Source organism: Lissotriton vulgaris, chromosome 1_1 (genome assembly GCF_964263255.1).
Source record: "Lissotriton vulgaris chromosome 1_1, aLisVul1.2, whole genome shotgun sequence".
Taxonomy (NCBI): Eukaryota; Metazoa; Chordata; class Amphibia; order Caudata; family Salamandridae; genus Lissotriton; species Lissotriton vulgaris.
In genome coordinates, this window is record NC_141685.1 from 1,413,126,909 (window position 1) to 1,413,147,493 (window position 20,585).

Sequence of the window (20,585 nt, forward strand, 5' to 3'; positions counted from 1 at the left end):
TCTAAGTTTCTACTCCTAGTGGGATTGATTTCCTCCCAAAACCCTTGGACTAGCTAGACTGCATCCATTATGTGAACCATGCATGTAAGAAGGGAGGAGGCCTCCTGGTTTGAAGCAAGTGACACTCTACTACATGAAGCTCCTGACATGTTACTTCTCACTCTTTGCAAGTCAGACGCCCACATTCCATCTCCTCTACAGGTCTCTTCAGGCAGAATATGGACCTTATTGACAAATCTTTGAACCTGCTCTTTACCCCCTCTGTTCAATATACCCACATCACCCTTGTGTGACGAGCCTCCTAGAGAGCACAATCTCAGGAAAAAAGACAAGATGCATGGTTGCACAGGTACTGTGATGCATTTGTACGCCTGGTGGTGTACTTGGAGTAGGTTTTCCTTAATAGAAATCACGTTCCAACATTGGCAGAAATGCATGTGGCATGCTTCTTGATTCATGCACATGTGTGGAAAAATAAATGTGTGAAAAATATTGACAAAGCCAATATGCAGGCCTTACTGAATTTACAAATACTAGCTGTATGTTCAAAAGGATAAAGCCACAAGGCAGTGTCAGTTACATAGGCTGAATGTGCTCAGTCGCATTGCTTGCTTTCCTATGTTGGACTAAAAGGCAACCATTATGACAACTTTATAGTTAATGATGGAACTTTTTATCAAATCAGAGATTGAGAAAATAGAACATCACTTTGTCTTCATTCTTTCAAGAAACATACCTTGCTTATCAACATACAGAACACTCTGGACTCTGAGACAACACTGTACGATAAAGGAAATTCAATATGAAGTAAATTCAAATGTCATCACTATGAGAATAAAAGATTACCAGCTATATTCAAAGCTTGGCAGGTGTCACGCATCAATCAAATTCTAAACAAGTCCTTATGTTTAAAAGCAAAAGTGTAAAGATATGAAAACTTGATGCTGAGCATGATATAGTACAGGAAGAGTTTGGATTTTCAGAAGTGATGCCAATAGACACTATGTATATGTTAACACTAATGTTGATTTGTAGGCAAACCATGTACCTGAATATCCTGTGTTACATGTGCATACAACATGCAAGGTAGATCGATCCTGAAAACAGCCACTTGCATATTGCCTCCCACTTTCTGGACCATCTGGGCAAGGGCAAGGGCGGCAGTGGTCTCCGGAGCCTAGCAAAGGATCTCCATAATAGCCAGGAAGGCACCTAAAAGAAGAAAAAAAAACAAATCCCATCAATTAAAGTATAGGTGGATGCACTATCACCTGAGGGCAAGAGGAAAGCTGGGCATCCATCATAAACAGAAGCAAACAAGATGTCAATGTCTACAGCTTCTGACAAATTAGGCTAAGAGCAGGAGTGGTTTTTTTTTTGCCAGGCATACACTGAGATGAAACATTTTGAATCTTTTCGGGGGTACACAACTGCAGCTGAAGCGGCCAGGCTTAATTTGACCCCAATAAAGAACATCAACATATGAAAGACTTGTGGAAAATAGTAAACCACTGTGCACAGAGGAAATGGATTCTGAGAGGCCATGATGAAATTGTTTAGAGAAGCGATTGACCAAAGAATGGGGTGAGCTATTTGCAGAGACACAGATACAGCCAAGCACTAAAACTAAACAAATTAACATGTCTATTACAAAGAAAAGTGCATGCATTTCTCTCAACAGGCAAGCATTCCTGACAACTGTATCTGGGAAGAATGACTTGTGAGATCTTGTGAGGAAATAGGGTGTGGTTGTGCAACTTCACAGTGTAATACAATTACCAAACCCTTTTGAGCCAGTAGGCTTTGTCTGTCAAACCCTGAGCTCAATCCGGGGTAGCTGTGGCACTGAGCAGCAAGGCTTAAACAGACAAACTAGTGTTAAGCATTTAAACAGCACCTACATATTTGAAGAAGAAATCAACACAATGCTCAAGGAATCCGACACCAATTTATAAAACTAGACTGTATTTTATATCAATTTACACACCAAAATGAAAAATTTCCACTAGAGGGTTCTGGGGATATAGATTTTACAAGAATTAATAAATCAATGCATTTTCACTCTACTACGAGCAAGCCTTGGCGAATTCAATTCATTCAAGGAACAGTGGGTCAGAGTCAATGTGGTAGGTAGGGTAGGAGTACTTGGGACAACCAAATCCAGCAGTGCTCTAGAAACAGTTAGCCCGAAAGAAGAACACTCCTCAAGCAGTTCCAGGCACTTTATCTGTGTTGCAATGGATTCCTATGGAGAGGTCCTGATGCAAGGGATGAAAGATGCTGAAGATGCGCTCAGGATGCTGTGGATGCAACACAGTCTTCCTGCAGATGCTCCTCGGTACACGAAGATGGAGCAGGGCTCCTGGTTGCAGGGTGAATGTTCCACAAGGTCCTCTCTGGTCTGGCCGAAGTACAGTCGCCACTAGACTTTCAGTCAGATGGCTCATCTTCTGAGAGACCAGGCAACTCTCTGACAGCACTTTGGGCTCAGCGAACGCGGGTGCAACTTTGGGCACCAGATCTTGATCCCTGGTGTTGCTAAACAGTAGAAGCCTAAAAATGTTGTGCTGCCAATTTGCCCTAGCAGGCTTCTTCAGCAGTTGTGTCCCTGTGCTGCGAATAGGAGGCCAACCAGCTGGCCCTTGGAGTCTATTGGCGTTGCTGGGCTCTGGAGACGGCTTCTCCTTGAGCAGGACACAGCAGTCACAGTCCCTTCATTCGTTAGCCAGTCGGTGCAGTCTTCTTCGGTGCAGCCTCTTTGCTGGTTCCTTAATGCAGCAGGGCGGTCTTCCTTCGGTCCTTCTTCCAGTTGGTAGAGATCGGAGGTCTGGGTGCAAGGGGTATTCCTTTCATGCAGCCCAGCCCAAGCATGGCGGAGACGTCAGACCAGGTAAATGCTGCTTTGCTAGTCCTAACTTGGGCGTGGGTGGCAGGGTTAAACTCCGCCACGCCACGCCGCAGAGTCAGAGTTTTTGTGTGAACTCCGCATTCCCAGCAGAGCGCAGAGTTGGCAAAACTCTGCAAACTCTGCTGGCAGAGCTGAGTTCGCCACCCACCGCTAGTTCTATCTCAATTAACAGATCGGCAATCAATGTGATGTGTTGCACAGGATTAAATAAGCCACCCTTCATTCCAAACTCTGTGGAAGAAGGCAGGCAAAAGAGCATGAGTTTTGACATACCATCCTGAAATTGGTAAAGCACATGGTCACCAGTTTGGAATGGGAAAGGGCTCCCAGAGCTCTTAGTCTAGCTTATTTCACAAACAAACTCTAAATGAATAAACGGGCAACTTCAATAAAGATGGGAAAGTGAAACAAAAAATTGCTTTTATTGGAAGGCTGCAGCTGAGCTGTTAAGATTAAAGCTTGTATGACATTCCAAATAACTCATTTTTGGGTACCACATACATTTCGGGACACAATTTAAAAAGTGACTCTTCTAATTGGCTCTCAATTTTAAGCAAACCATTTTTCTCATAAGGACATTTCTTCTGATGCGCACAAGTACAATAAAAAAAATGCTTGTTAAATGTGTGCAAACCAAGAACAATGTTCACCAAATGAATGGTATGGTTGAATCTAACAATCAACTCAACATATGGCATGCATTAGCACAGAAAGATAAAAACATACAGGCCAGAAAAATTATATAGTTTTACCTGCAGCCCAAATTGACTCAAATGAGGCAACAATTGGCAGCTTCCAATAGAAAGTTTGTTTAGGCTCCATATAAAACCCTCCCAAAATAGTCTACAAATGACAGTTTAACCATCACCGGCTCACATTATTTACCTGTCACAGTTGTGACCTTCGGTGTGGTCTCCACAATTCAGACATTCACCAGTGTATGGATTACAATCTTCTGCATGCCCGTTGCAACTGCACGATCTGCAGGTCGGGAATCCCCAGTACGCAGGTAAGCATCGATCGCACTGACGACCATATGCACCATGTATACAAGGGCACTGGCCAGTCACAGGGTCACAAAACGAATGGGAAGATCCTTGCATGCTGCAATCACAGGCTAGAAACAGAAGTAAGAAAACAGATTGAAAACATGCACCACTTTGCACCCTGGCATAACACAGGGTGATGTAGAGCAAGACACTATGTTACCAAATTTATATTGAGAAAAGGTCTTGTTCAACTGCACTTTATGCAACTTGAATCTCGGGTACGATTATACTAATTACTATATCATCCAGATTTCAAACAAATATTGGATATGAAACTTGTGGTAATAACACAACATAGGCAGAAACTGAGATACAAGTGCAATTATATGTATGTATGTATGTAGGTGTACTTATAGAGCGCGGTCCTGTCACCCAAAGGGCATCCTGGCGCTTAAGATTCAGTCAACAACACTTTTCGCTGCTCAGACATCAGAGATGCTCTATCCAGGTCCGTTGGCGATAAGGAAAGTGGAATAAAGGACAAGAGAATAGTTGAGGTTTTTACTGACAACCATTTTTATCACCTATATTTACTGAAAATCTAGATCCAATGAATTACATGTTTTTGGATACTCACAAGGCCAAGCAAAAGACTCATGGGGTCTAGGTCTGTGGTGCCTGACTCTAGAGTGTCAAATGAATGCATACCACTGAGTAGATGATAATTTTACTAGTAGAGACCACTATCAGGTATGGAGGAACATGAGAATGACTGGCATGTAGTCTGCAAGCACATTTAACATGTGTGTAAAGTCCATTTGCATACAAACCCATAGTTATCACATGTGACTTAATTAAGATATACAGAGAGGTCTTAGACCCACACGACTATGAGCAACAGACCAACAACAGGATTTGTTGACAGTACACAGAAGCACAGAGTAATGTGCCAGCTTCAGAACGTTGAAATGTGGTAGTTCAGGATAAATAAATGAGTTCCATCTTAAGCTGACAAGAAAATAGTTATGCAAGTTCCCAAAATGCCAGAGGGCCTCCCAGTCTTGGGAAAGTCAGGGAAAAACCAAAGAGAAGGAATAGAGACAGCCAACACCACAAAATTTCAACCACAATATTTGTAACTAAGTGTTCAAAGAATGCCTTTATAGCCCTTAGATAACAGGAACACCCTGCAGGGACCACACTAGGAGAACGACCAATGGGAACTAGAACCGGGGGAGGACTGTGGAGGATAGGGGTCCTCAGCTGTTTTGAATAATTATTTCAAATACAGAGACAGACCAAGAAGGTATCGTTACAGAGTGGGCTTTAACATAGCGCAGCAACAAAATGCATTGAATAACAAGAGACATGATTGGCCACCAAAGACAGGATGGAAATATAAAAAAAAAATTGCTCGGTTATCTCACTCAAATAGTTGAATAAATTTAACACATGAAACCTTGTCAATTCAATCATTTTTCTTTCTCATCAAGTTATGCAAATATCTCAGACCTGGAATTACAATTTTATTCAGGAAGAATATACAGTTGCACTGTGACTTTATGGAACATAATCAGGGGGCTGCAAGTTGGGAAGAAAGTAAGATGGCGCAGAGAGGTTAACTTTCTTTCTCACAAAATTAAAGTGCAGTTTCTTGAGAAGACTAAAATGAAGGCAAGGTCTTGGCAATGCATAAGTCGAAATACCTATTTTTCAGGCACTACATGATCAAGAAATTAAAAGTAATCCTCAAGTACTAGCTTAAATTGATTTCATTTTAAAGTAATTTCTTGAACGTTTCCTAGCAAGCTTTGATGATAATGACAAATGAACAACCAACGTGCTTCATAAACCGTGTTATTCCCATAGTTGAGAACACTTCACGTTTAGATCAAAAGTGCGGTTGAGTTGGACAGAAAATGCTTTAACTACAAAAATACAGAAAACTAGTAGATATGTACATACGTCTACATCCATTGGGCCCAAAACCAAATGTTCCTGGGGCACATCTGTTGCACTTTCTTCCGACAACATTGGGACGACACTGGCACTGTCCTCCACTCGAGTCACACACGGAACTCAAGGAGCCTTGGGGATCACACTCACAGGCTGAAGAAAAAGTAGATTTGTGTGAAGATTTTATAAGCAATACATCATTCAGCTAAATGAAATTAAAATCAAAAGCATTTTGATTGAATAGCAGTTTGAGAGCATTCACTTCAAATTATAATTAGTTTACAACTACACGTACAGCCATGACAGGTTTCCTGTGCAGTGCTTGGGCAATTTTAGATACTCATTTTTTTATGTTTAAGATTCCCAATATTTGTGTTTATGGATGTTTGTCACCTAAAAAAAATTGAGTTTTATTTAGTTCTTTTAAGAACCTATCAGCGCGATGTATGACTCGAAGTCCTTCGGTCAACCTACCCAGTGCTCCCTGGTGCATCAGGGAAGAGATACTGAAGATGATATTTTTACAGACATCTGTCATGGGTGTTTTAACAACACTGCGGCTGTTCTCAAGACATCGATATCTCTGAAAAGTAGCCCAGGCACTGTTCGTGATCACCTCATCACCTGCACCTCCCATACTGAATATCTCCAGAGACTTGCAGTGGGGCATAAGAACCATCTGTAATAATGACAACACAACAATTAGAAAAAGAAAAGACTTTTATCAGAAATCAGCAATGTTAGCGACAACACAGAAATGTTCTTGAAAGGCTTCCCCTTCTTCAATGTGACTTTTCACTTTCAACCAACTCTTGAGCCCCAATCAGGGCAAACCTGGTTCATTGGTTGTTCGTGTATCAGTTAAGGGAGAACATGGCCAGGCAGTTTGGGCTGGAATGTTCTTATTGGACCAGGGAAAAGACTGATTTGCGTATGGCTGGATCCGAACCAAGATGGCTTGATGCGCAAAAGAATGATGGGTTGGAATGCTACCCAGAGCGAGTCCCAGTGGTTAGACTTGTTGCAAGCATTCCTCTCACCGCCTTTTGTGTGGTCAAGACTGTTCTACATGGGTCTCCTTCTTTGCCAGGATATGTATAGGACAATCTTTAGTAAATATATGTAGGAAACAGAGGGTGGCTGCTGCAAATATCTTGTACGGACACACTACCCAAGTATGCTAAAAAAGTTACCTTTTTTGTGTAGGACTGCCCTCGGTATATGCTCCCAATTTATTCCGTCTAATCCATCACCTATTTTGATTGTTCCTACAATCCATTTGGCAGTGTCACCTTACATTAAAGGTTTACCTCCGAATAGTGGTGGCCAGGCTACACACCATTGTTGCATTTGTCTTAAATGTATAGTTTCTTTGATATAATGGTATAATGGACTACTGTTCTATATGTAATAAGGTGGACTGTTAAAATTCTGACTACATCAATGTTGATTTGAAACTGTTGGCAATGTTGTGCTCTTCATTATTACGTACAATTCCAAAAACGCAGAATTTTAAATTGTCATTTTTAGTACATGCATTCTTCAATTTATCAAACTGTACCTCAAAATTCCCCTATTACACACTTAACACTTGCCATCAATATACCTCAAAACTACACTTTAATGCTACCCTTCCCTCAAGTGCTTAGTTTGTAAAAGAATGAGTACTTAGGCCCATCTTTCTGCTCCAGTGGAATTTATTAAACAAATAGGCATGCTGAATACCAAAGCCACGTAATGTTGAAGTCACCTCAGGGCATTTTAAACCATTACCTAACACTGATGCCTATTTTTCTCACTCCTGCCGGGCTCTGCTTTCTCCCTCCTTTGTGTCAATCTTTCTATCTTTCTATTACTCCTTCTTTCAAGTTGTGTGTTTTTCTCTCTTCCTTGCGGGCAATGTTTGATGGGGACAAATAACTACCAATCTCCAAAAATGAGTGCTGGTGGGCCACACCGACAACCAATGGCTCAAATCAACAACTGCTCCCATGAACCCTAAAAAAATCCTTAATACACCAAAATGCTACCCTCCCTGGCCCCTAAAAGCCACTAACTACCCCTAATGTTACCAATCCCTGAATCCAATGTACGAATAAGCGAACTGCCAGCATTGAGGTTCACTTTTCTTTCTTGAAAGGCTGCCTGTCAGCTTGAATTAATTTGACTGCCATTATAGGAACTGATATAAAGGAGATGTTCTGGAACAGTGACTAGTTAAGTGGTCCATATCCTGCTCCATTGTATGGATGGGCTGAGTGTCCATCTAGGTGTTCAAGGAGAAAATGTGTTGTTTCTAGAAAATACTAGCACCAACGTGCCAAAGGAGTAGGTTGTTTGTAGGTTTACCCCCAACTCTTTGCCCCCATTTTGACCACTAGGCGCATGTATAATGGCTCCGAAATGCCCTGAGCCCTGCTATACAGGACTAGTGCATGTGCTTAGACCCTTAAAATGGTGTTCTTTAATTGGCTTGTACCTAAATGGCATAGCCTAACTTACTTGGAAGTCCCTAGTATATGGTCCCAGGAGTACCCAGGGCCTGTAAGTTAGAGTGCGCCCCCAGGGACTACGGGACTTATTGTGCCACCCTGAGTGGGACAAGGTAAAACATGGCACCCAGTCTGCAGACTACAGACTGGAAGGACAGTTCAAAACTGCTAATTCGAATTTGCCATTTAAAGTAACAGCAAATCCCAAACATCCCTTTTAAATGCATGCAAGTCACCCATGTGGCATGCTTAATTAGCCTTAAGACAGAGTGCTGTTTGTTAAAAAGTGGAACATGTAGTTTTACATGTGTCAGCAGTAAAAACACTAAATTGTTATGTTTATTGTGGAAAGGCGAGCAGCCCCATTGGCAAGGATATTTACAGCCTCGCACCCTAGCCCTGCTAACTACTGAATGGGGTTACAAAAAAATGTAATGCCACTGGAAGGCAAAGTGCAACTTTAGAAGTTGCCACTTTAGTTGCTCAAGGGTTTCAGTGCCCGATTACTGATGTACACAGGGCATGTTCTACAGACATCTTTCTGCACTCCTGTGGGGACGTGTTAATGCCTCCAAGGAAAGGACATATTAGGAGCCTGCATGGGAGAGAGGTGTTACAGCCTGCAAGCAGGAAGTAAAACAGGTGTTTGCCCAAAAGGCAAGCTAGAATGGAGAAGTGATTCAGAAAAGGGGGTGGTGATGGACAGAGTATCTGAATTAAACAGAACACTCATACCCAGAAACCAACAGCCGACCCCGCGGATCTCAACAACTACCGTCCCATCACCAATATCCCCACTCTCGCCAAACTGCTGGAAAAATGCGCACAACTACAATTGACTAAACACATTGAGCAATTCGATCTCCTCAGCCCTCACCAGTCAGGTTTCCGAGCAGGACACAGCACAGAAACGGCTATGACTCACATAATTGACGACGCACTTCAAATGCTAGACCAAAATGACACCTGCCTCCTCATCCTTCTTGATCTCTCCTCCGCATTCGACACCGTTAAACATGAGAATCTACTAGAACTACTAAACAAAAGAATGGGCTTATCTGGAACTGTCCTCAAATGGTTCACTTCCTTTCTCCGCAACAGGACGCAGAAATTCAAGAGCAACAACCTGATGTCCACGCCAGTACCTGTAACGCTAGGCGTCCCCCAAGGATCTTCTCTATCCCCAACTTTGTTCAACCTAGTCGTGGAACCTCTCACCACTTTGCTACAAGAATCCAATGTACACTTTCACATGTATGCCGATGACACCCAACTTTACCTCAAACTGCAATCACCCAATGACATCCTGCTCCTGAACTCAACGATCAGATGCACCCAATCCTGGCTTGCCGACAATCACCTCAAACTCAATGCCCTGAAAACAGAGTTCCTTCTGATCGCACCTCCAGCGAAGATATCCACCACTCAACATTGGCTTAAACTCCTAACCGCACTCAATGTCCAACCCACCATCGTGGAATCAGCAAAATCTTTAGGCATAACGCTCGACACCAATCTCAACATGCAGCAACATGTCAGCAAAGCAACAAAGGGAGCGAACTTCCAGATCAATACTCTGAGGAAACTTAAACCCTACCTCCCAGCCAAAGACTTCCAAACAGCGGTGCAAGCACTAGTCATCCCACGAATTGAATACGGCATCACCGCCCTCTGCGGACTCCCACTAACTACAACCGCACCACTAAAAGCATCTCTAAATGCTGCAGCGAGACTCATCACGGGGTCAAAAAAGCACTCCCACATCACCCCTGACTTGAAATCCCTGAATTGGTTGCCGTTTGAAGCCAGAATACATCTGAAAATAGCCTGCATGACACACAAGGCGGTACACCTAAACTCACCCGGCTACCTTGCTCAGAAATTGACAATCTCTGGGGGAATCAGAAACACGAGAGGCGCAAACAATCTTCTGCTGAAACCTCGAAGATTCCGGAAGGAGAAAACATACAAGCGCTCTTTCTCAGGAATGGCGCCTAGGATTTGGAACTCACTCCCTCCCGAAACCAGGCTTATCTCTTCCACTACACTCTTCAAAAAAGAAGTAAAAGCTATCCTCATGGCTAAATTCACCTGTACTACTATCTCGAACCCTATCAACACCCTGCGATGATCTGTATTACTTGCTTGACCCCTTATCTATTTGTACGAGCTGTCTTATCACCCACTTGATTGCTTTGCAGCCACCCAATTGTATTATTTGTATTGTATGATCTACTGATTTACTTATTTGACTTTGTTCCCTCATGTTCCCTTTTGTACTGTGTGAACTATCGACCTACCTATTTGACTTTGTTCCCTCATGTACCAGTCTATGTAAAGCGCTCTGATATCTGCAAAGATCTTGTTCGCGCTATATAAAACTCTGAAAATAAATAAAATAAACAGATCAGGGCTTGATCCATCACCGTTTTTTTAGCTCACTGCACCATCCCAGCTCAGAACCTGGCTACATGCAAATTAGTCTGTCCCTGGCCCAGTGCATCATGGGAACAGGGCAGACCAAACTACCAAGCCAATTCTTTTACTGGGAAGGAAACAAGCTTCCGGGGACCGGTTTCTGGCATTACAGCCGTCTTCAGCCCGGCTTGCTTGAATGGAGAAGCAGCTGTTTGAGGGGCAAATGGGTAACTCTTAGAAGAGGGACTTTCTAATGTTAAGGCAGACAAGCAGGCACTGGGGACTGGAGAGAAATCAGTTGTCAAACCGTATTTTCCAGGGGCATGTGGCCCCTTGGTAGCCACACTTCTGTATGTGGGCTAGGGAGCTCTGAGTGTTGAGAGAGGGGTCTCGCCTTGTTGGGCGTGGGTAGAATGGTACATCTTGGGATAGCCAAATGCCACAGTTCCCAGGAAGGGTTTATCAGGAGAGATGGAGACTGGTAGCCCATTGACTACCAACCATATCCTACCTCGAGGGCATTTTCTGAAGACAAATATGGCACCTGAGGCACCCAGAACTCGACCAAGTTGAAAGAAGGCCCGAAGAAGGACTGTCTTGCAATACCGAGGTATAAGCAAAGAAAGGCTGCACTGTCTAGGACTGCACCTGGTGGTTTTCGAAGGAAGGGACTTGGCTGTTTCCTGCTCAAGGAGAAGGTGTCTCCAGAGACCAGCCAAGCCAAGAGAACTCCAAGGGACAACTGACTGGCTCCCTGTTCGCAACAAAGGAACACTACAGCTGAAGAAGCCTGATGGGGCAAGTTAGTAGTCCAAAGTCTTCAAGCTGTTACCATCTCTGCCGTGCAGCACCAAGGACTAAGACCCAATGCACAGAGGTGCACCCAAGTTTGCTGAACCCAGGAGTGTTGTCAGAGTTGCTGGGACCCTTAGAGGGAAAGGTATTGACGTTTGGAAGGATTGGCCTGTGACTGCGACAAGGGACTGTAGTCCAGTGGCAACTGAACATTGACCAGACAAAAGAGGACTTCATGGGACGTCGACCCTGCAACCAGGACCTCCTCACCGTCTTTGCGGACCACGGTTAATTGAAATTGCACTAATTTAATATTGCTTTTAAAATCTATATCTCTGGAGCACTCGGTGGATCTTTTTCATTCTGGTGCCAACATTCTTATAAAAATACGGTCTATATTTATAAGTTGGTGTCGGATTTCTTGAGTGTCGCACTGATTTCTTCATTTGTTTTGGTGCTTTTTAAATGCTCAACACTTGTTACTCTGTGTAAGACTTGCTGCTGAGTGCTACAGCTACCCAAGGTTGAGCTGAGGGTTTGACAGACAAAACCTAAGGGTCCTAAAGTGATTGGTAAGGGTATTACACAGTGAGGTTGTACTACCACACTATTTAAATACACCCAGTTGCCTAACAGAGTGGCAGAAATAACTTCAGAGCTAGTAAGAATGCCTTGAGCACCGACATTTTGCTGTGTGACAAATCCACCAAGTATAGTAACCTCATCCATATGAGAGAGCAAAACAATCCAAACGTAAGAGAAACATAGTTAGCGAAATCTAGAGTAACTCCCAGAGGAGAAACAAAATAGGGCACTGCATAAATAATTTCAAAACAACGTATGTAATAATTTAGAAGTCCAACCATAAAATAATGGTCGCAGCCATATTTGGTTTCCCAGGTCCATGCATGATGTGCTCCTCCAGTCCAGTCTTTTTCTTTGAATTCTGTTACTTGTAGACTTACTTATTCCATTCTAAAACAGGACCACAATTCCCAGAATTCAAAGAAAAAAACCTGGACAGAACTAGCATACTCCACAATGATCAGGAAAACTGGGCAGTTATGTATCAGTGGTGAAATGTGGAAAGCAAGATTTTACCTGTCCCTAAACAATGAACTACCATTACAACTGCCAAAAGCTGCAATTAAATAAACCCTTGAACTGGCCCTAAATGGATCATTGCACACATCTGGCAACTCTGTTTCTGCAACATGCAAAATATTTAAAGACTCCCACGTACATTGACCCGAGGGCCAACCATTAGATCTACATTAGGGTTGTAACATAAAAGGTTGCAGAATTAGGGCTATATAGTCTCCATTTAAATTAATTACGGCACTGAAGAGAATTATACTTACCGAATCTATCAGAGTGTAAGGGTTTTCAACATCGAAATTCAATGAGGAATACCGCGGCAACTCTAGGCGAACAGTGTAATTTAGTCCCTTTTCAAAGCAAACTGGTCGTGGTAGGACAACATATCTAAGGATAAAAAAAACAATATTCACGGAGGTGACCAGCAATAACAACCACACTACACATTATGTAGAACATCAGAGTGCATTTTGCCTAAGCTAATGCATCCATTTCCTACTGACCTTGAACTCGGTGGCAAAGACACAATTTGATTATCATCATCGGGAACGGTATTTCCACATCTGCTGCTGGTTAGAATTTCACCGGGGCGAATTACTGTGATCACAGCCTCTTCCCACTGCTCTGGCAACTGAAAGGATGGTCTAATTAGCTTGTGTTCTATGTCCTAAGGCAATACTCTTAAAAACATCAGTCCAGATGTAATGCTTGCAATTAGTCCACAGCTGCTTGCATTTCAACATAATTCTCTACAGTTACTTTGGCAAGACTTAAAGGAAGAAAAGGAGGAAAGATAAAGTAAATGACAAGATTAACTAGATTGAAAACACTAGAATATAAACTTCCCTGAAGACATTGAGAGAAGCCGAGGTCGAAAATGAGTGGCCCCAATATTTATCTTGTTGCTTCTCCTTTCATTTAGAACATTCTACCCTCAGTGAGCCCTTCTGCTTTGGACTATACTGGTCATTGAAGGCCTTCTCGCCTAGTATAGGCCTAAGCCTGCAATGTGTACCAATATCGGAGGAGAGGACTTTGAATGAACTGTGTAACTTTTGAAAGTTGGCTACAATGCTATATTAAGACATTATTGTCAATGCTGAGGCGTCTTCAGAGTATCTGCTTCTACAGAATGTGGGCCATAACGTCTTTTAAAAGCCCTGCTCCAAAATCATTTTGGTTTATCATGAGCTATTTATTGAAAACCTATCAGCTGTAAGAGAGAGATGCTATTGATTCCTTAATTCAATCCAGTATGAGTTTGCAACTGTGTTTTTCTGTTTTCATTTGGAAAGTGAAATAGAAGATGAGTCCACAACAAAAACAGCTCAAGTTTGTAGCTCGGGTATAAGCCAAAAACAAGCACTGCTGCGTGCCTTCAAATTCCATAACTCTGCAGAACATGCACAAGAGGTACAAAAATACAGAGAATGAGATGAAAAGTTAAAGAACAAAACATGAACAAGATAAACATGACAAGCAAGAAGATCAATAAGCTGAATATGAACAAGTGAACATTAATTTGAATGAAGGCACAGGAAAAACATGAATGATAACCAAAAAAAGTTGAACAGGCACAATAAGACGTAAACCAAAACAATTAATTACAACATTGTGCTGTTCACTGGTTTTAGAATGAAAGAAATCGATGATGCTTATTTACCATTCTCAGAATGATGAGCAGTATCTTTTAGGAAACCTACAGATCTCGATCTCAAAAGCAATACGAAGCTGAGCCGTCTTACTAGTTCAGTAGCTATCTCACCTGTGGTTCATAGCGAAACACTATATCATACTCCATTGAATGAGGAATGTTGTCAACATAGAATTCCAGATATGACCCTTCAGGCATTCTCACAAACCCGACTCCAGTCCAGGAAGGACTTCGATCCTGGGGGTGCTGGCGCTCCACAATGCTTACTCCCTATGGAGTAAGATAGAGAAATCAGGAACCTCTAAGCATCTTGCAACTGAAAATGAGTAAGTTCAGTATTTCCAGCTGTTCATCTACTTACAGGCCCAAAATTTGCTTCCTCCGCTTCGTATGTGTAGTGATCCAAGGTAATGAAGTAAAAGCCAGACTCCACTTGATTGCACTGGCGTCCAATCATGTGTGGTCTGCACTGACACTGACCCGTCTCTGATGAACAACTGCAATTATAGAAGTTTAAAAATAATTAACAAACAACCATAATAGTTGGTTTAAATCTTACAGTATTCTTTAAACAAAATGCAAAACTCCAGGCGCCAATGATTTTCAGTTCAATTTATCATCTCATGCACAGATACCAGATCACTTGTTTGGATAATAAGCCACTTAAAGATCTTGCAAGGCCACAATTGCCCCCAAAAATCCATTGGTGTAAAGCTCTAATGGGGTCCAAAAGGGTAGTACTGTGTCATTCAACGTTTACGTTTCCCCTTTCAAGTTTAATGAAAATATTAGAACTAATCAATTATGCTATATTCATCACGCATCTACAGACAATTATCTCTGAACACGAATGATGCAAGGGTAAGATTTACAATTCAAAGTTTAACAGTCTTCTCTAATGCACATAGTTCACATTATGGCTCTTTGTTGCAATTATACCTTTTAGAATTAAATGGGTCTTCCTGGGAAATTATCACTCAAAATCAAATGGTTACATCTAAACACCATTCCATCATTGTAAATGTAATGTAAATTGATACTTGTATAGCGCACTACTCACCCGCAAGGGTCTCAAGGCGCTTGTACGAATACCGCTGTGGAACCCATCCTGGGTTTCCCTGTGAGGTGTCCACTCCTGGGCACCCCCAAGGTGGAGACCAGGCATCCTTAGCGTTGTGGGGGCTGTTGTGGAGATTAAGCAAGCTATTGCCCGGAGTTGCAGAGTGGGACTCCATGATTGGAATAGGCACCGAGGCGAGAATTATCAGGTCCGTGGAATTTTTGAGCCCAAGACCCGCCGAGGCGGGGAATTGAACCCTGGTCCCGGGCTAGACCTCTGCATCAGGGTCTGCTGCTCTAACCATTGAGCCACACTTCTCCACTTGATATGGATATATAGAGCAGGGAAGTTGCAGTTCCATGGAAACTGTCTGAAATTCTAGCACCCAAGGAGATCTAGGACCACCTCTTTGTTTTATTCAAGCAGCTGCTTAGTTTGAGTGGAGTACGAGTTGAGTAGTCTCACATGAGCCAGCAGAGCTTTATAAGTATGTAGGAAGACACGAGACTGTAAAAAATGACTGTTGGTGTTCAGTCAACAAAATAAGCAATTAGAGATCTCCATATAAACCTTACTCCTGGCTAAACAATGACTAGCCTATTATTAATGTTAAGGGGCATCTTTGCTTAGGGGCTTAGCTGAAACATTTTCTGGAGATGCCTCAGTCACGCAGACCCAAGGAACTGCAGGAAAGTGAGAATACCCAAGTAACTAATCATCCATGTCATTTTAGAAGTTGACACTGGGGATAAAAAGGTATAATAAGAAATGCATCTGGGGCCAATGTGGAGCCAAAAACAAAATCCTACACACACAATTGAGACATTGACTATCTACGGGATTGATGCATGCACAGATCTGTGGGAAAATATGAAATTACAAAATACTTACCCTCAAACCCAAAGGATTAAAAAAGCTGGACACATTTATTAGAGCACCCAATGCTCTAAATTGACCCCTGCACAAGACATCGAAAGGACTTAGGAATACATGCACCTTCAACACAACCAAGAATTTCAAATTATAGAATGTTGTTGGTTGAGTAGGGTGTTAACCCTGCTCATGCAACACCACAATCCACCCAGAAAACGGCAGTACAAGTAAAAATGCATGCAGACACAAGATACGTCTATATGCAATTTAATGCTATATATAGGACTTCCACATATTAAAGAGGGTTCATGAACTCTAAGATATTTGCCCATTATACGTGCTATGCTTTCTATTGATAAGTCTAATGCAGATCGATGGAAAATATAATCTTGTAAGCTTCTGTTTGCAGTGCGCAATTCTGTAGATTCACATGCTTTGCATACTCCTGCCATTAAACTTTATAACTTGTTTTTCTTTGAAGAGGGTTTGAGTCACAAGATACTGGGCGGCTCCTCCCTTAATCCACAAATCACAATGGTACTGACAACATCTTTAGATTGTTCATCGCTTGTTGGGTGACAGGTGAGAGTAGATGGTGCATGTGAATCTACAGCACTACATGCTGCAAATAGACGACTACAGGGTAACATTTTCTGTTTGTCGCATGTGTGGCTGTAGAATAACATTCTATGCATCAACTGTAAAGCAGTTTCTTCCCAGCAGTGGCTAGCGGGCAGATGAGGCATATGTTTGAAACCAAGTAAATCAACACGGTTTGGCCGCCCATAGCCAACATGTCCCACAGAAATATTTTGTGGAGGTGTATGGTGTTAACTAAGTTGCTGACTTACAGATATCACCAAATGGGATGTTGCCTAAGAAAGCCATTGCAGCTCCATTTCTATGTGTAGATGTGCCATAGGAGAATAGGGATCACTTGTTTTGTCCATACATAACCAGTTTGGATACACTTCACAATCAATCTTGCAATTCTAGTTTGGAAAAGTGGCTGAATCTTGTATGGTTTAGAACAAACAACAAAAATGTAGTTAGCCATTTGGAAAGGTTGAGTCTGGTCAATATGGTACTTTAGCACCCCTTTGAAACCCAGAGCGTGTATTGCACTCTCGATAACAGTATCAGGTTGATGGGAGGTGGGGGAAATGGTGAGACTAGCTTAGTTAATAGTCTGTGATTGATTTGAAGACCACCCTGCCCTTGTGTACCTGAAAGAATAGTCAGTCTTTGTAACTCACTAATGCGCCTGAACTTAGTTGTAGCTACAAGAAAATGTACCTTCTGTGAAAGGAACTGTAATTGATAGGAATGGTCTAGTTGCTTTGAGATGCAGTAGCGGACAAAATGTTTACACTTTGCTTCACAGCAGGTACATGTGGTAGGTCTACATGCGTTGTTAAATATTCCTATACCCACCCTCTGAGAGAAGTAGGTATCCAAACTCTAAAAACAGGTGATTGATCTATTTGGAGTCCGAGGCCCCAATTATGCCATGCTGTTTGTCTCTTCATGTGGGGACTAGCATAGAATACCAAGGCGGTCAGGCACTGTTGATGCCACTAGAATGAGGGTCATGGAGACTTGCCTCATTTTTCTCGCCAGTTATGGAATGAGCAGTAGAGGTGGAAAAGTGCAGGAAAATATCCCTGACCAGTTCATCCAGGGTGCAGTGCACATGGACTGTGAATGTGGGTACCTGGAGTCGAAGTTTGAGAATGTTGCCATTCCTTGAGTGGTGAATATATTGATGGTTAGGCTTCCCTATTTGTGGATGTACCGGTGTAAGACTTGTGGATGGAGTTCCCACCACTGGACTTGTTGATGTGTTCTGCTTAACTGGTCTGCGAAATTATTGTCAACCCTGTGGAAGGTGTTCCACCAGGAGCCGGATATTCGGGCAGATTGCCCCTTACCAGATACATGGGGCCAGGTTAGATAGCAGAAGTGAATGGGTATCCTCTTTTGTTTGTTAGCAATAAATCGTTGTATTGGTGTCTGTTTTTACAAGGACCCCCTTGCTGTGGGAAAGTGAATATTAAGCTTTCTGTGCTAGGTGAATAGCTAGTCATTCCAGTTAGTTTATGGAACTGAACTACTCTTATGCCCTTCTGAAGAGTAGTACTGGTCCCTCGAACAGTCATGTGGCCAACGAATTGGTGGTAATGGTCACATGTGGAAGAGGTCCAAGAGAGGCTGGCTTAGCAACAGATTGTTGCTGCTCCACCTTTTCGGAGAGAAAATGCCATTCTTTATCTTCCCATTGACCCTTTGCCTGTGACCACTGATTGGTGAAGCACTGCTGCAGGGGGTACATGTGTAATCTGATGTACGGTACAACTGCTTTGTAAGATGCCATCATGCCAGGCAACTTCATTTAAGTTCTTACATCTAATGGGTGAGTAGGCTCACAAAGAGGCAGCAGCAGTTTAAATACACTACCCACTGCTTGTTGGGGAATGCTTTGCCTGTGACAGCAGTTAGTATTGATTCTAGAAATGGCTGCTTCAGCTGAGGTAGTGCGAGGGATTTTGATTGCGTTCATAGAAAACGTTAAACTAAATAGAAGGGGTTAGAGTTGTCCAAGTGTGTGCAAGATATCGATGCCTACTGCTGCTCTAGGTCAGTCAGCTGTTGAAGCCCGCTCTCTGCAGATAAGCAACCACCACTGCTAGACACTTGGTGAAGACCCTTAGTTCTGTTGTCACCCTGAAGAATAGTACCTTGAATTGGTAGATCTGTTCACTTACCACGAACTGAAGGTACTGTTGATGGACAGGATTGATGGTTATTTGGACATAGACATTTTTTATGTCGAACACCATCATGAAGTCTCCCTATCCAAGAAACAGGATAAAATCCGGCAAGGTTGTCATATCGAAGTGCTCCAACAGGATGAATTGATTGGCCTGCGTAGGTCCAAAATGGGCGGTAGGGTTCTAGCCTTCTTTGGGATAAGGAAGTATATTGAATAATCTTCTTTTACTAACATGGGTGTGGTGTGGAGGTACTAGCTATATGGCACCAGGTTGAAGGTGCACTTGTATTTCCTCTTTTAAAATATAGAAGTGATACTGACCGAGGGCACGTGTCATTGAGGCAAGTTTGGCAGGGTAGTGTTAAGTTATAGGCAGTAGCCCTGTTGGACTACCACTAGCACCAACTGATATCAAGTGATTTTCACACACACACACAGGAGATCCCTTACTCTCATTCTGAAAGGTTTTGTTTGATCAGGGGCGGGGGAATGTGGGTTGCTCAGTTCTCTTAAGTACACCCTACGAGGCTGTGGGGCAGATTGTGAAATGCCTGCTGCTGTTGCTGGTATATTTGACGGCTGGCAAGCAGGTGTGGGGTTTCCCCCTTTCATGGAAGTTGCCTCCGAAAAGTGCCACTTGAAGTGTTGGATTGTAGGGTACCCATAGACTCCACAAATAGCAGTATCTTTTTTAATTTTCTCCAACATCTCATCCTCTTGGGATCCAAAAAGATGTTCTCCATTGAATGGGATGCAGAGGGGGTGTTACTGGTCCTCCAGTTTTAACCCTGAGACACTGGTGTTAACAATGGTTTTCCCCTCTGCAAACGCTGCGTCACACCTTTTCTTCTATGTATCAGGCAAGTACTGTGTGAGTGACAATAACGTGAATGAATTTGCAACATACCACTGCGTAGTCGCACCTACTGCTACTCTGTTACTAGCAGCGTCTATGCGTTTGCTTTCCTTATCTGAGGGTGGTTCGTCACTTGCGGCCAAACCTCAAGCTCTCTTTCTGGCAGTCTGAACTACAAAAGAGTCATGGTGATCCTGGCCTCTAATATACATTGGGTCATTAGCAAAAGCTTTATATTTCTTTCCAACACATGGTGTGATCACCTTCTCCCTGACTGGGTCATTAAAATCATCCTGGACTGGATCAGTTCCTTACTCACCAGCCGAACACAGTGTAGGACTACCTCCATTTCACTCTGAACCCACAGAGATCAGCTGCCGAGTTCCCCAGGGCTCCTCCCTGAGCCCAACTCTCTTCAACATCTACATGGCCCCGCTCGTAGCAACCATCAGGAACCACGGACTCAACATCGTCTCCTATGCTGATGAAACCCAGATGATCCTCTCCTTTACCAACAAACCAACAGTCGCCAAGAACATCTTCCATGACGGGATGAATGCTGTCGCTACATGGATGAAGGACAGGACAGCTGCCTGAAGCTCAACTCAGAGAAGACCAAAGTCCTCATCCTGGGCTCCACCCCGCTGCCTCGGACGACTCCTGGTGGCCCGCAGATCTTGGACCCCCCCATACCCACAGACCACCCACAAAAC

At 42.9% G+C, this 20,585-nt stretch overlaps 1 protein-coding gene across 1 annotated transcript in view; it reads right to left on the reverse strand.

The window, feature by feature from the left end:
- Window positions 1-20,585, reverse strand: part of LOC147750619 (laminin subunit beta-1-like) — a 308,945-nt gene that overhangs the window by 144,163 nt on the left and 144,197 nt on the right. Inside the window, exons 13-20 of the mRNA XM_086967210.1 lie at window positions 14,672-14,807; window positions 14,422-14,580; window positions 13,160-13,287; window positions 12,920-13,043; window positions 6,328-6,532; window positions 5,863-6,006; window positions 3,794-4,025; window positions 1,049-1,212 (exon numbers count right to left, since the gene is read on the reverse strand). Of these exons, the coding sequence (XP_086823336.1) occupies window positions 1,049-1,212; window positions 3,794-4,025; window positions 5,863-6,006; window positions 6,328-6,532; window positions 12,920-13,043; window positions 13,160-13,287; window positions 14,422-14,580; window positions 14,672-14,807 (1,292 nt within the window). The remainder of the gene's footprint in view (window positions 1-1,048; window positions 1,213-3,793; window positions 4,026-5,862; window positions 6,007-6,327; window positions 6,533-12,919; window positions 13,044-13,159; window positions 13,288-14,421; window positions 14,581-14,671; window positions 14,808-20,585) is intronic.